Source organism: Nestor notabilis, unplaced genomic scaffold (genome assembly GCF_000696875.1).
Source record: "Nestor notabilis isolate BGI_N333 unplaced genomic scaffold, ASM69687v1 scaffold10673, whole genome shotgun sequence".
NCBI classification, from domain to species: domain Eukaryota; kingdom Metazoa; phylum Chordata; class Aves; order Psittaciformes; family Psittacidae; genus Nestor; species Nestor notabilis.
This window is the reverse complement of record NW_009922382.1, coordinates 12,771-25,512: the sequence shown is the minus strand read 5'-3', so window position 1 is coordinate 25,512 and position 12,742 is coordinate 12,771. Positions and strand designations below refer to the sequence as shown.

Sequence of the window (12,742 nt, the reverse complement as noted above, 5' to 3'; positions counted from 1 at the left end):
CCCTTGCTCTTGTCCTAAAAGAAATACACTTTCCTAACATGAGATAAAAATAATGTACAGCAGTTACCACCAGAGCTTAGTGCTGCGCAAAGGAAAGTGAGGCCCACTATAAAAGTTTCGTCAAGTCTCCTGCTCACCAGCTGCGCTTTAATCTGTTCCAGCTTTGGCTCCATTTTTTTTTTTTGGCGAAGTTCTAACAACTGCTTTTGCTTTGCCAACAATTGCTGCCTTATCAGTTGCTGCTGCGTCAAATTCGCTTGTACCTCAGAGGCAGCTGGAGAAGCAGAGGCACCAGAAGCAAGAGCAGAGTAGGTGCAGTATATTCATCTGCCTAAAAACAAAAGTTACATTTAAAATCCTGATGGAATCAACTAACTCCATCTCATCTGTGACCATGATCCAGTACTGGAACTTAGTTTGTACAGCAGTTATAAGCTGCATTTTTAATGCAAAAATATAACTAAAACAATTCCTAACTTTTGTCCCACTAGAATTTCCCTGCTGTGATGGCATGTGTCGTTTCATATGAACTCACCATCATTCCAAACTCTAGAATACAGTTTTGAAATCTAAACCCCAAACCTATCCAATATTCTGAATTCAGAAAACCCTATTGCCTTTCTACAACTGTCAGATACTTGCAGCACTGTGTGCAGTTCTGGTGTCCCCAGCATAAGAAGGACATGGAATTCGTGGAGCAAGTCCATGATCCAGGGATGATCAGGGGCTGGAGCACCTCCCTTATGAAGACAAGCTGAGAACATTGGGGCTGTTCAGCCTGGAGAAGAGAAGGTGCATGGAGACCTCAGAGCAGCTTCCAGTGTCTGAAGGGGGCCTACAAGGGTGCTGGGGAGGGACTCTTCATCAGGGACTGTAGCGATAGGACAAGGGGTGATGGGTTCAAACTGAAACAGGGGAAGTTCAGGTTAGATATAAGGAAGAAGTACTTTCCTGTGAGGGTGCTGAGGCGCTGGCACAGGGTACCCAGAGAAGCTGTGGCTGCCCCATCCCTGGCAGTGTTCAAAGGCCAGCTTGCACAGGGCTTGGAACAACCTGCTGTAGTGGAAGGTCTCCCTGCCCATGGCAGGGGCTTGGAACTGGATGATCTTAAGGCCCTTTCCAACCCAAAACATTCTATGATTCTATGATACTTCACTCTGAATGTACTCAATTGTCAAAAAGCAGCAGACAAGCAATGACAGCTACACATATCACCATCTGTTTACACAGCAGGCATAAAAACTTACCCATTTATTTAAAAACTTAGGATTTGCACAGGTGCTGGAAGTATTCACGTTCAGGGACAGAGCTTTAATTGGCCAAGCAGGATCTAAGGAGGTGGCTCTGACATCAAGTGCATGCAATTTCTTCAAAGGAACAACAGCATCCCATGTGGAATGTAATTTAAATAAGCTTTTCCTAGTATTTTCATCCACCTAAAACAATGAAACAATTGCATGGCTTGTTCAGTTAGGAGAAAACAACTTCTTGAACTTCCCTACAGAACTTCACATTTCAGGTATTTCCTATTTCTATCAATAGTTTGGAATTTTAACACATTGCACTGGCTATATACAATTTATAAGCAGTGCAGGTCACACATCTCTACCCCGGGAATCAGAAACAGAAGATCAAATGTGGAATTGCTGTTTCAGGCTCCCAGCCTCTGGCTGTCTCAGAGCAACTCCTCCCTATTTCCTGGGTGTACCCAGCCCTGGTGGGGACCCTGCAGCCAGTCTGGCACAGAGGAACCACAGACGTACCTTTGAGCTGCTTGTCCCACTGCTGTGTCAGCTCCTGGGACGTGATTTGGTGCATGGCCTTCACCTTGTCTGACAGGTCATGCAGTTCGCTCTTTGGACCTCATACAGACTCCTCTCCGGGCTGCCGATCCATTTAACACAAAGAAGATGCATCGAGTAACCCTCCTTACCTTTACTTCTGCTCTGCTCTAATATGCTTTCAAGGCCTGTTGGAGCTGGCTTCTTGGGAGAACCCGGCTTCTCATCACACAAAAGCTTACTCAAGACGGTATCTGTATCTGGGAATTCCCAGAGGAAAGGAGAACAATACAATAAACAAACAAACCCAACATTTTTTAGAAGAACAGTTCTGTGCTAAGACAAGCACTATCCCCCACCACACGCACATGGGCACTCGAGACCTTATGTGCCCAAAGCCATGAATGCAGGTTCTGCATTCTGGGACATCTAGGACATCCTTGGGTCTCCCTGAACTTCAAACACTTAAGAATTAAATTTCTGTTCAGTTTTTCCACATTTTTTTTTTATTCCTGGAAGAAAATAACTCACACTTTGGGTGCTTTACTGCTTGAACATTGTTAGGCAAAGGAGAGAAAAAACCCCACATAAATCACCCAAAGCCCATTAGAGTTTTAAGATATGCTGATGTTGGCTAAAGCACAGGCTTTGACAACCAGATCTCAGCTGAGGCAGGAAACCACCGCCCCAGTTTGGAAGCTGGACAGAATCCCCCTGACACAAGGGCTCCCATGTGTTACAGACAGTCATTAAAAACTGAAGCACCCGTGAAAATGCAAATGCCCCCAGGAACCATCTCCCAGAAAAGGGCCTGGGGAAGAGCAGGACACTTTGGGAACCGGCATATCTTAAATGCAACCCCTCTGGCTCTCTCTCCACAGAGATCAAGAAGATCCCACTAGGAACACTTTGTACCAGGGAACAGCCAAATGGTGTTTGGTGGGAGGCAGCAGCACGGCCACTCTTGCTGCTGATGTTAGTGTTGTAATCAGAGCCCAGTGGGAAGCCGGGGATCTCCCAGGGGACAACATGTGGCCAGAATAACAGTCCCCCAAAAAGGGATCAGGAAAAGGATTTTCGGGAACAAAACCATTTCTTGTTCTCTATCCTACATGAAAACATCCCATTTGTTTGCAATCAGGCTGTGAAAAGGAACACCGTATCTCCTTCTCAGGAGCTTGGTGCTTCCCTGTGATTTTTACTCCTCCTCCCAAGGAGCCACATTTCCCAGCACCTTTCACAGGTGTCTTCCGTGGCCTCCGATTCATTCACAGCTTTCCCAGGAACTCAGCTTCTGTGTCTTCCATAGTCTGGGAAGCAAGAGGACGAGGATGGGAGCAGGGCGGGTGCTGCTCATGACTCTGCAACATCCCTCCCTTTGGAGGCCATGGCTGCAGCACACGTGGGGCTGAGATGGAGAGTATTGATGCACGTACCTTCTCGGTCTGCAGCAGGTCTGCGTTTGGAGGACTGGATCCCTGCATGCCAGGGAGGGGAAACATCAGAGATGAGTGTGTGTTGGAAACTCCTCACCCCTCACTCCGGCCCCTGGTTTTCCTCATCTTGTGGGATGGAGGAATAGCTGCCCAACCTCACCCATTCCTCAGTTCCTTAGCTGACATCCTGCTGCCTCTGGGAGAAGCATCAGGAAAACACAAGGCCATTGCTTTGGGTGAGGGTCTTTCCTACAACACTTGACCTGAAGCTCACCCAGCAGCACGTGCCCCCCTGGCTTTGCTCTGTCTCACCCAGGGCACCTGAAAGCCCTTCTCACAGCATCCAGCCACTGCCCTGTCCCATCTTCCCCACCCCACAAGGGTGCCAGAGAGGGTTTACCTCTTCAGCCAACCTTTGCCGTTCACCCCCGATATCCCACTGCTGACTTGGATGGGGCGATACCGGGAACAATCCTGGCCCGGCTCAGCCCCAGCCCCTGGGACATCCCGGCTCTCTCCTTAAATTTGGGCTCACCTCTCTAGCTCCCATGTTCTGCGCACAGCGCCTGCTGAAGAAATCATCCTCGAGAAAGGACCTGTGATACAAGCAGGGGCTCAGCAGCACCACATGTGAGCTCATTAAGGGTGCCCTGGGGACCCCCAGGTGAGCCTGTGGGAGGTGGAGGGGGCCAGTTGGTACAACACAGAAATGTTGAAAGAGCTAAAACAGCACTGGGATAAAAGACAGTAGTGCTGGCACTACTGGATTTAAACAAGCAACTGCCGTAAAGGAGATTTACACAAGATGTACTCGGGGGCACTCAACGTTTGCTGGAAACTTATGTTAGATCTTAGGCAGAAGCTCTCCCCTGTGAGGGTGCTGAGGCGCTAGCACAGGGTGCCCAGAGAAGCTGTGGCTGCCCCATCCCGGGCAGTGTTCAAGGCCGGGTTGGGCTTGGGCAGCCCAGAGGGATCTCTCCGTGAGAGAGGCTGTATCTGAAATGCACTCACTTCTCACTGTCCTGCGAGCTGGTGCCCAGGACTCTCCCCCTCCTGCCTCGGGCCGGCTGGGCATCTCCGGCAAATTCAAGAGACATTTCGGAATCAACGGAGCCTGAAATAAGACAAATTCAAGGTGTGTGTGTCCCGCCCCAGGCAGGCCGCACGGCCCGGCTTCCCCTATCCCGCCCTTCCCTCTCCTCCGCTGCCCACCCCCATCCCGGCAGCCGGGACCAGCCGCTCTGTTTCCCGCAGCGCCTTGGCGAGGAGCTCGGGCAGCGCGGAGCACACGCTGTGCGGAGAGGAACGAGTCTTAGCGAGGCTGCAGCGCCGAAAGACACAGCAAAACCGCCCCTCGACAGCTCAAACCGCCGTTCGACGGTCAAACGACCGCCGCGTGACAGCTCAGCCGCTGCTGTTGGCCGGTGCGACGGCCGGTTCAGGGCAGAAGACACACGGGGTGGGGTGGGCTGTGGGCACTCGGGTATCACGGCGAACAGCGGCAAGATGAACCACGTGGACAATGCCCTGCCCCGGAGCAGGGCAGCCCAGCATTAACCCACACATCCCTATCCGGGAACACAGCGGGAACAATAAATCAACGGCTTCTGTGAATTAAAGCTGCTCCTGCCCAACACCACGATCACATCTCTGCTACTTCAGATGAGATCCTGAAGGCAATGCACAAAATAGAGACAGTTTGTCTGAAAACGGTTTGGTCATTTATTAAATCTGTACATAGTTGGCCAGTACTCTTCTCATCAATGTATTTTTAACCTGCTCCTCCATCACCCCTCCCCAGGTCTATCACCTAAACAGAAGGCAAAGCCCCTTTCAACCTGAAAGACTCCGCAGCCAAAAGGCAAGTTTAATCATTTTATTTAAACATCTCTTTCTGTTCACCTACTGCAGGTGGAGGCAAACATTGTGTCTGATCATTGTTAGTGCCAGGAAAAAATCATCCCTAAAACTGATCCAAAATGAGAGCCTTACAGATGACAAAGCTGCCAGAGCACCAGCTCCACACAACTGCAGGATTTAGGTCTACACTAAAAGCTTTTTACCATTTGAAGCTCAAAGATGCTCTTCTCTGCATGAAGAGGGGTTTTATTGTTACCGGACAGAGTTACTGGTGTTGAAGAATAGCAAGGAGTTTGCTTAGTGGCAGTTGCACTGATGTCCCAGGGTACCAGGAGGTTCTGGTACAAGCTCAGTCTTTGTCCCATTAAATCCAGAAAGCGCTGCCCAAATCCCAAGTCAATGTAAAACTAAAATTAAGCAAATCAGAGAAAGCTCCTTGGAAATGCACAGGTAGGAAAAAAAATCTGGACACTTGGGATTGTCTATTTCTTCAAGAATGTTTTTAAAAACTAGAACCTCCCAGAACAATCTGAAGAACCAAGGACCTTGGTCAACTGAGTTTTGCTCTCAGATACTGGCTTTGCCGTTCCAGGTCAAATTTGCAGTTTCTACCACTCCACGTGGTTTTTCACATCAAATCTCCATTAAGTAACATTTGTAAAGTGCTTTGAGATAGTGCCATGAAAATACTAAGTTAAAAGAAAGGCAGAACATCTCTTATCAGCACCTAGCTGATTATTACTACTACATGGGGTTTTTTTTCCTCAGAGCAGCATCACTACATTCTCCTTTGACTTCACACTAGGAGTCTGGTGCCAGCGTTGGAGAAGGCACACAGCAAAAGGAGTTGCTGCAGGGCAGTGAAAGGATGCACTGGAAAACATGAAGATGTTTTCTGGAAGGATGAATGAAGCAGAGCTCCAGAGAAGGATGGGTATTTACTTCCCACTACATCAGGAAAGTAGTGCCCCATGCAGATTGATGTGCACAAAGCCATACAGGAGGCTTTAGACAACATAAATATGTGCCATATAAGGAGAGAGGTGGTGCTAATCTTAAAAATAAAATCAAAATCAAGACATTGATGCTTTCTGGGGGGAGGACATAACCGCTTTTTAGAAGCTATGGCCTGAGGGCTGTTAACTACCTAGTAGTAAAATCCTGCTAGCTTTCCAGTTGACCCTAACTTGTCTCGAGTTAGCAGCTTCACAAAAGCAATCCTTGTGTGGATAGATAAAGCTTTCCCAGATTTCAAAAAGGTTAATCTTAACATTAGAATTGCACTTTAAAAACAGGCATCGATCCCTATGCACTCTGCCCAAACACCTCCTCGACTTAGAAAAGTGTGAAGAAAGGCTATAATTATTCACTGTCCTACAGCTACCATGATTTGAGAGGTTTGATTTAAGAGCCTGAAGGAAGGACACAGTTCTCAGCTCAGGAAAAAAACCATGAGGTTTCACAGCTTGGCTTGCATCGGCTTCAGGTGTTTGTGGAAAGACTCGTGAACCTGTAATAGAAGACAGTGGTTACAACAAGATCAGGCCTCATTTTTAAGCCATTTTAGCTCTTCTCATCTTGCAGTGGGTTTTTATCTTAAGGAAATCTGAATCAGAGGCACTCTGGAGATTTAAGATCAGCCAGCTAACTCCTGTATTTGAGTGTCTACGTGACAAAAAGCACAAGAATATAGACATTCCCCCAAAAAATCCCAGCCTCCCCACTACCTTTCTTGTAAGAAGAGAATGCAAGGTATCTCGCATGCATACAGACAATTTGGCATTTTAATTAAAGTAAAACTAGGAGAGGTCTCCTAGTGGGAGTAATGAAGCTCCTAAGCCCCACTGACTTCATGAATTCAATAAAATGGAGTGGAGTTCTGCTGGGATTCAACTACAGCTGTAGTCTCTGGCAGCCCATCATATTAGATAGTCTGTCCAAATGAAATAAAGGCATTAAATTCCATTGAGACAGGATTTAGAGTTCTGCTTTGGCTGATGGAAGAAGGACACTGTCTCCTCTTAGCTCAGTTTATCTTATTAGCTCAGATGCAGATATGCAACACCTGACACTGAAGTACTACACAGGAGCAATTTATTTTCTTCTCCAGTCTCTACTACTGCCTGAAGGCACTGGCAGATTTCCCAGGAAGTAGCTAGGACTTTCACAGCTCCAGTCACTAAGCAGCACTAACAGCAAGTGATAACTGCTTTTAAAGTCCATGAGATTACTCCATTGTTTCTCTATGGAGCATGTGAATTCCTCCCTCAACTGAGAAACTCTGAAGTATCCCACAAGGATGCATGTGAGGCAAACATAGGAGAGGAACTATGTATGCTGAAAGCAGAGAAGCAGAAGTAGGTTGCTAATTTTGGTCCATTACCACCAGTGACTTTTCTCCCCCCTTCATAAATTAATTTTGATCCAATGGTCTCAGCAGACAACAACCCTAAACTGAGTTATTTTTCTTAAGCACACATGGCCCGAGATGAAGAAATAAGGTTTCTTTACCTCCGTTTTGTTCAGTGGGGATTTCTTTGCCCACTCAAACATGTTCTCATAGACATTGCCATCGTAGCGGCCAAGCACCGATCCCAGGTGACTGTCATGAAAGTCAAAGGAGTCCACCAGGGCCACAGCATTGGGACGAACCACAGCCAAGAGCTCTTTCACACGCTGCTTCACTTGAGTAATTTGGGCATCAGTCAAGATACCCGCCTTGGGGGGTAAAAAAATAGGGATTAGCAGAAAAGAATCCAAGCCACAGGAACCTTCCTCTCCCCTGTGTTTTAACACAGGTCAGCCTTTTCCCCATCCCCCAAATGCAGCAGTTCATAGAACAGTGAATTTTGGTGTTTCTTCCCCAAGTACTAAGTAATCAAATTTGCCATTGTGCACAAGCAAAAGGAGCTGCCTAGCACAACCCACCACACTGCCCAGCTATTTAAGCTCGGGTGGGAGACTCATTCTTTGGAGTGCCTGAACATTAGCTTTAGTAGCAAGTGTCCTGAAGAATGTGCAGAAGTGTGTATTAAATTCATCCTGGTTTCAGGGAACCAAAAGCAGCAAAGAGGAAAATGGGAAGACAAAACATACTGTGCCTGCCTGAAGACAAAGTAAAACACTGCTGCACAAATACATTCTCAAACTGAGAGAATCAAGAGAAGTAATGCCTGACAATATAAACCCATTCACTGAAATCTAACATGTATCTCCTTTACTGACTCCTTGGTTTTGAACATACAGCACCCAGTCACCAACTGGAAAACATTCAAGCTAACCTAGACTGATTTATCATCCAACTCTGCTTCTGTAGTAGATCACCACTAAAACTTGACAAGAGCCTTCCATCAGACCTGCACTGCTAATGGCCTTCTGGAAGTCAACAGAACTTACACCTAAGCACTCGTAACTCTGCATTTAAAGCATCTTTGCAAACAACGAGCCTGGCTCTAAAAGATTTAAAGTGTTGGAGGATGACACCAACCTGCAGGAAGTCCCCTGTGTTTTTGCTGATCCCATAGAGTGCATACAGGAGACACAGCTCAGTCAGGACAGCACGGACAGCTGCGTTACTGATCTCAGCCAGCTTTGCTGTGAAAAGCTTCACTATCACATAGTGACAGTGTGCCTACAAGAAACAAAAAGGAAGGTGAATCAGGTTTATGAGGAGGTGAGAAGTTCTTCTAGTGCTTTCCTTTATCAGGCACATCACTCACCTCAGATGCTTGCACAAGATCAACAGAAGTTTTATTCCAGGCATCCTCCTTGCTCCTTCTGTGGTCCAGTTCAGCTTCCAAATTCTTTGCTGCAGCTTCTACAAGCCTGTTTCATAAAAGGAAGAAAACCACATTACACAGTAACACTACAGTAACAGGATTACATACACCGAAGTCACATGAATTTCAGTCTAACACATCAGAACTACTGTGAGATCATGTGCCACAACTGAATACACTGGAGTGAAAAGCTGTGGCTCTAAATCACCCATTATCTCTTCTGCAGCTAGAACACAGCTACAGAGGGTAAGATGACATTGGCTAGCATATTTGTGGTACTTGAATACCTACTCATGTGTAGGCATCTGTTCTACTCTCACACTTCCTTCACAACAGGCTTTAGTATCAGGATTGTTTCTCTTCAGATAGATGTCTGAGCAGTTTGAAGAATCTATTTGTATGCTCAAATATACTTTACATGCAAATATGAGATATTTTAAAATAGAACAGAGAACAGAGGAGCTAAGGAGCCTCTTTAACCTCAAAGCACTTGACTAATGAAGCCCTGAAGCCCTACTGACTTCATGAATTCAATAAAAATGGAGCAAGCTCTTCTGGGCTTCAACTATGCAGTCTCTGGCAGCCCACCACAGGATGTCTCACCATTCTTACACTGACCCTAATCTGGTAATGCATGTCACTTCCTGCCACCAACACATGGAGCAAAGCTTTGCAAACCACGCCTGGAGAATCTGACATTGACAGAGCAGCACATCACCATCCCCTCCCAAGACACACAGTTTGACTGGTGCTTGGCTCAGTCTGGGAAGCATGAACTCACCAGGCAGCACGTGCTTTATAGGCCTCTACCAAACTGACTGGATCATTGAGCCGCACAGTCACAGTCCTGGCAGCCACATGCTGTGGCTGGATACGTTGCCTGGAGAGATCATTAAGGTAGGACACCATGCCAGTAACCCGCTGCCCAGAACCAACCTGGGTGTAGCTTTTGACAAGGAATCTGGAAAGAGACAACAAACAGCAACTCTTACACAGGCGTTGTATGAATGAAGTCAGTTTACCTAGGCTCAGACTAGCAAGGAACAGCTGCAGGCTTATTTTCTGTCAAAAATAGGGCAAGGGACAGAAAGAGGAGATGCGAGTTTCGTGGTAATATGGGATACTCTTCTGCTCATCACTTCAAAGATCAGAATGCCAAGGCAAGAATGTCTCTGGACAGAGCTACCATACCTAGCTGTCTGCAGCATCATGACTGTGTTTTCTCCCTCGTAGGTGCAGGATGGGGTGAACGTGACATAGATGTCAGGAATGCCGCTGCAGCGAGAGTAGCCGTGCCCACCACATGCCATCCGACATTCCTCAATACCAGCATTGGCAGTCCAGGAAGTGAACGCCTTCAGCCCTGCTGTTAGTGCATGGAGCTGATGTACAAAAGCAAAGCCAGTTTAGATAGTTTTATTTTCAAGTTTTAGCTTGCCCACATGCCCAGTACTGTGGCTCCCAGAAAAAGTAGTCAACACCATGCTTCCACTGTCCCACAGGCTCTGATTTATCTTGTAAGAACTCTTCCCTGAGGAAGGCTTTATGAAAACCTCTGTACATGTAAGGACTTCTTTTGACTAGCCCATCCTTTCTGTCTCTACACATTGTATGTGCAAAACTCTACTCAATTGTGTGTTGTCGCAGTAGGTTCTCAGACAGAATCCCTAACTGAAAACTATCATTATACAACCCTAACCCCTCGGTATAGTACTGATACTTTTTATTCAAAACCCTAGTCACCTGGAAGGACAACCAAGGAGCTACAGCACAAGACCAGTCTTAACTTTGCTCCCAAACAATACACCACCATTCCTGGAAAGTCACCTTTTAAAAAATATACATACACAGTAGCTTTCTCACTGTGCATTAATTTATATTTTTTTATAAAAGGCTGCTAAATGAATACTGCAAATAAAGAAGTCACAAGCACATACTGGGCTTGGGATCTTCAAATCCAAAGCAGTAGAAATCATCTCAGGAGTGAAAGCCAAAAAGCATTGAAGCCTTTTTTTCCATGCTATAAAGAAACCTGGGTAAAAATTAGAAACCACCCCTCTGACTGCAGAGGACACAGTACCTCTGGCAGCTCACTCAGATCCCCTTCGTTGATGTCTCCACTAATCCGACGGTAAGTGTCTTTTATGTAGGCTCCCACAAAATGAAAAGCATATGCTGTTGCCAGGAGAGGAAAGAGTTTGTATTGTTGGGTCTGATAATCCAAGATCTGGGGTTCGGGCTCCCTAGAGCAAAATACAAATGAGTTAGTATGCCAGTGGCTAACAAACTGCTGCAGCAGTCCTATTCAACTCTCAATAGGTTCTTCACTTGAGTACAAGCTGCAGCCATATCAAGCCAGACTATTTCAGACCATACAGTAAAGCCTCTGGCAGGGGGAAGACATTTGGCAGTCAAGAATGAAAGATCACTCACTTCCTAGGATGAAACAGTGTTTTGAAACTATCAAGTGCTAAAGCAAGTATCAGCCACAGTCCTCCTTCCCTCCAGTACTTGAGGATTTTCCCTCAGCATTTAAGGCCACTCTTATTTCACTGCACCTACCCTGGCTTTAACTCAGACTGGTGTCTCACTGCGCTGTAGCGGATGGCAATGGTACAAGCCCGAGACAGGGAGCGAGCAGAATCGCCTACAATGAGCGACCGGATGAACACCATGGTCCCATAGGTTAGCTTGTCACTGAGTGGCTTCACATAGGTGCCATCCGGTTCAACCTATCAAAAAAAAAAAAAAAAAAAAAAAAAAACCAAACCACCAAATTAAAAAAACAACCCCACAGCCTGTTGGTTTTTAAAGTGTCCTCCCTTTTACATGTTCATACGTCAAGCTCTAAACTCATCAAGTAGCATTTAGAAACAACCTACAATCTTTTTGGTACACAATTCGATCACACAAGAGCATTTGAAGTGTCCATTTCTAACAGCATATGCTGGAATGCACTGGTTTACCTGGGCATACTTCATCAGCATGTTTTCCCGAGGAATTCTGAAGTTGTCCATTTTCAGGTAGCCATTATCCATTTCATCATAACCAAACTTTGGCCCAATGTCACCCACTGTAATACCTGCCACAGACAAAGCCATGTTAGGAAATGGGAACTAAACACCACACAAGAGGTTCAAGCTTTTTCCAGTAAAGAGACTTGGCTTTTCTAGCCAGTCCTGGGATTATTAGGAGTCACAGCTAACAAGGACATTCATCTCTTTGATGGGAAAGCAGTGTCCTGATTTTGGCTGCGATAGTTAATTTTCTAGTAGCTGGTGCAGTGCTGTGTTTTGGATTCAGGATGAGAACAATGTTGATAACACACTGAAGTTCTAGCTGCTGCTGAACAGTGAACACACCAAGACAAGGACTTGTCAGCTCCTAACACTGCCCTGCCAGCAAGCAGGCTGGGGGTGCACAACAAGCTAGGAGGGGACACAGCCAGGACAGGTGACCTTGATTGGCCAAAGGGAGATTCCATATCATATGGGGTCACACTGAACAATAAAACTGGAGGGTGCTGGCCAGGGGTGGTGGCTGCTGCTCAGGGACTGTCTGGGATCAGTCACCAGGTGGTGAGAAACTGCACTGTGCATCACTTGCCTTCTATATTCTTTTATCATTATTATTAGTATTATTTTCCCCTTCCTTTTCTGTCCTATTAAACTGTCTTTATCTCAACCTACAAATGTTACCTTTTTCCAATTCTCTGCCCCATCCCACTGGAGCGGGAGGGAATGGCTGTGTGGTGTTTAGCTGCCTGCCACATCGAACCACAAGTAGACATCAAAAACATGGGGATCTTCATATGTGCAGTCCTACTATCCACTCACTGGGGCAGCTGTCCCTGAAGATCATCCACAGCTCACGTCTAGCTAGATGA

The 12,742-nt window shown here is 46.3% G+C and overlaps 1 protein-coding gene across 1 annotated transcript in view; it reads right to left on the bottom strand.

Annotated features, from left to right (window-relative positions):
• Positions 1–6,536: 6,536 nt before the first annotated feature.
• Positions 6,537–12,742, bottom strand: part of ACOX1 (acyl-CoA oxidase 1, palmitoyl) — a gene marked incomplete at its 5' end in the record, with an annotated part of 18,033 nt that continues 11,827 nt past the window's right edge. The window contains 9 exons of the mRNA XM_010011585.1: positions 6,537–6,587; positions 7,589–7,795; positions 8,565–8,708; positions 8,797–8,902; positions 9,638–9,817; positions 10,048–10,238; positions 10,937–11,099; positions 11,419–11,588; positions 11,823–11,938. Coding sequence (XP_010009887.1) covers positions 6,537–6,587; positions 7,589–7,795; positions 8,565–8,708; positions 8,797–8,902; positions 9,638–9,817; positions 10,048–10,238; positions 10,937–11,099; positions 11,419–11,588; positions 11,823–11,938 — 1,328 coding nt within the window. The remainder of the gene's footprint in view (positions 6,588–7,588; positions 7,796–8,564; positions 8,709–8,796; positions 8,903–9,637; positions 9,818–10,047; positions 10,239–10,936; positions 11,100–11,418; positions 11,589–11,822; positions 11,939–12,742) is intronic.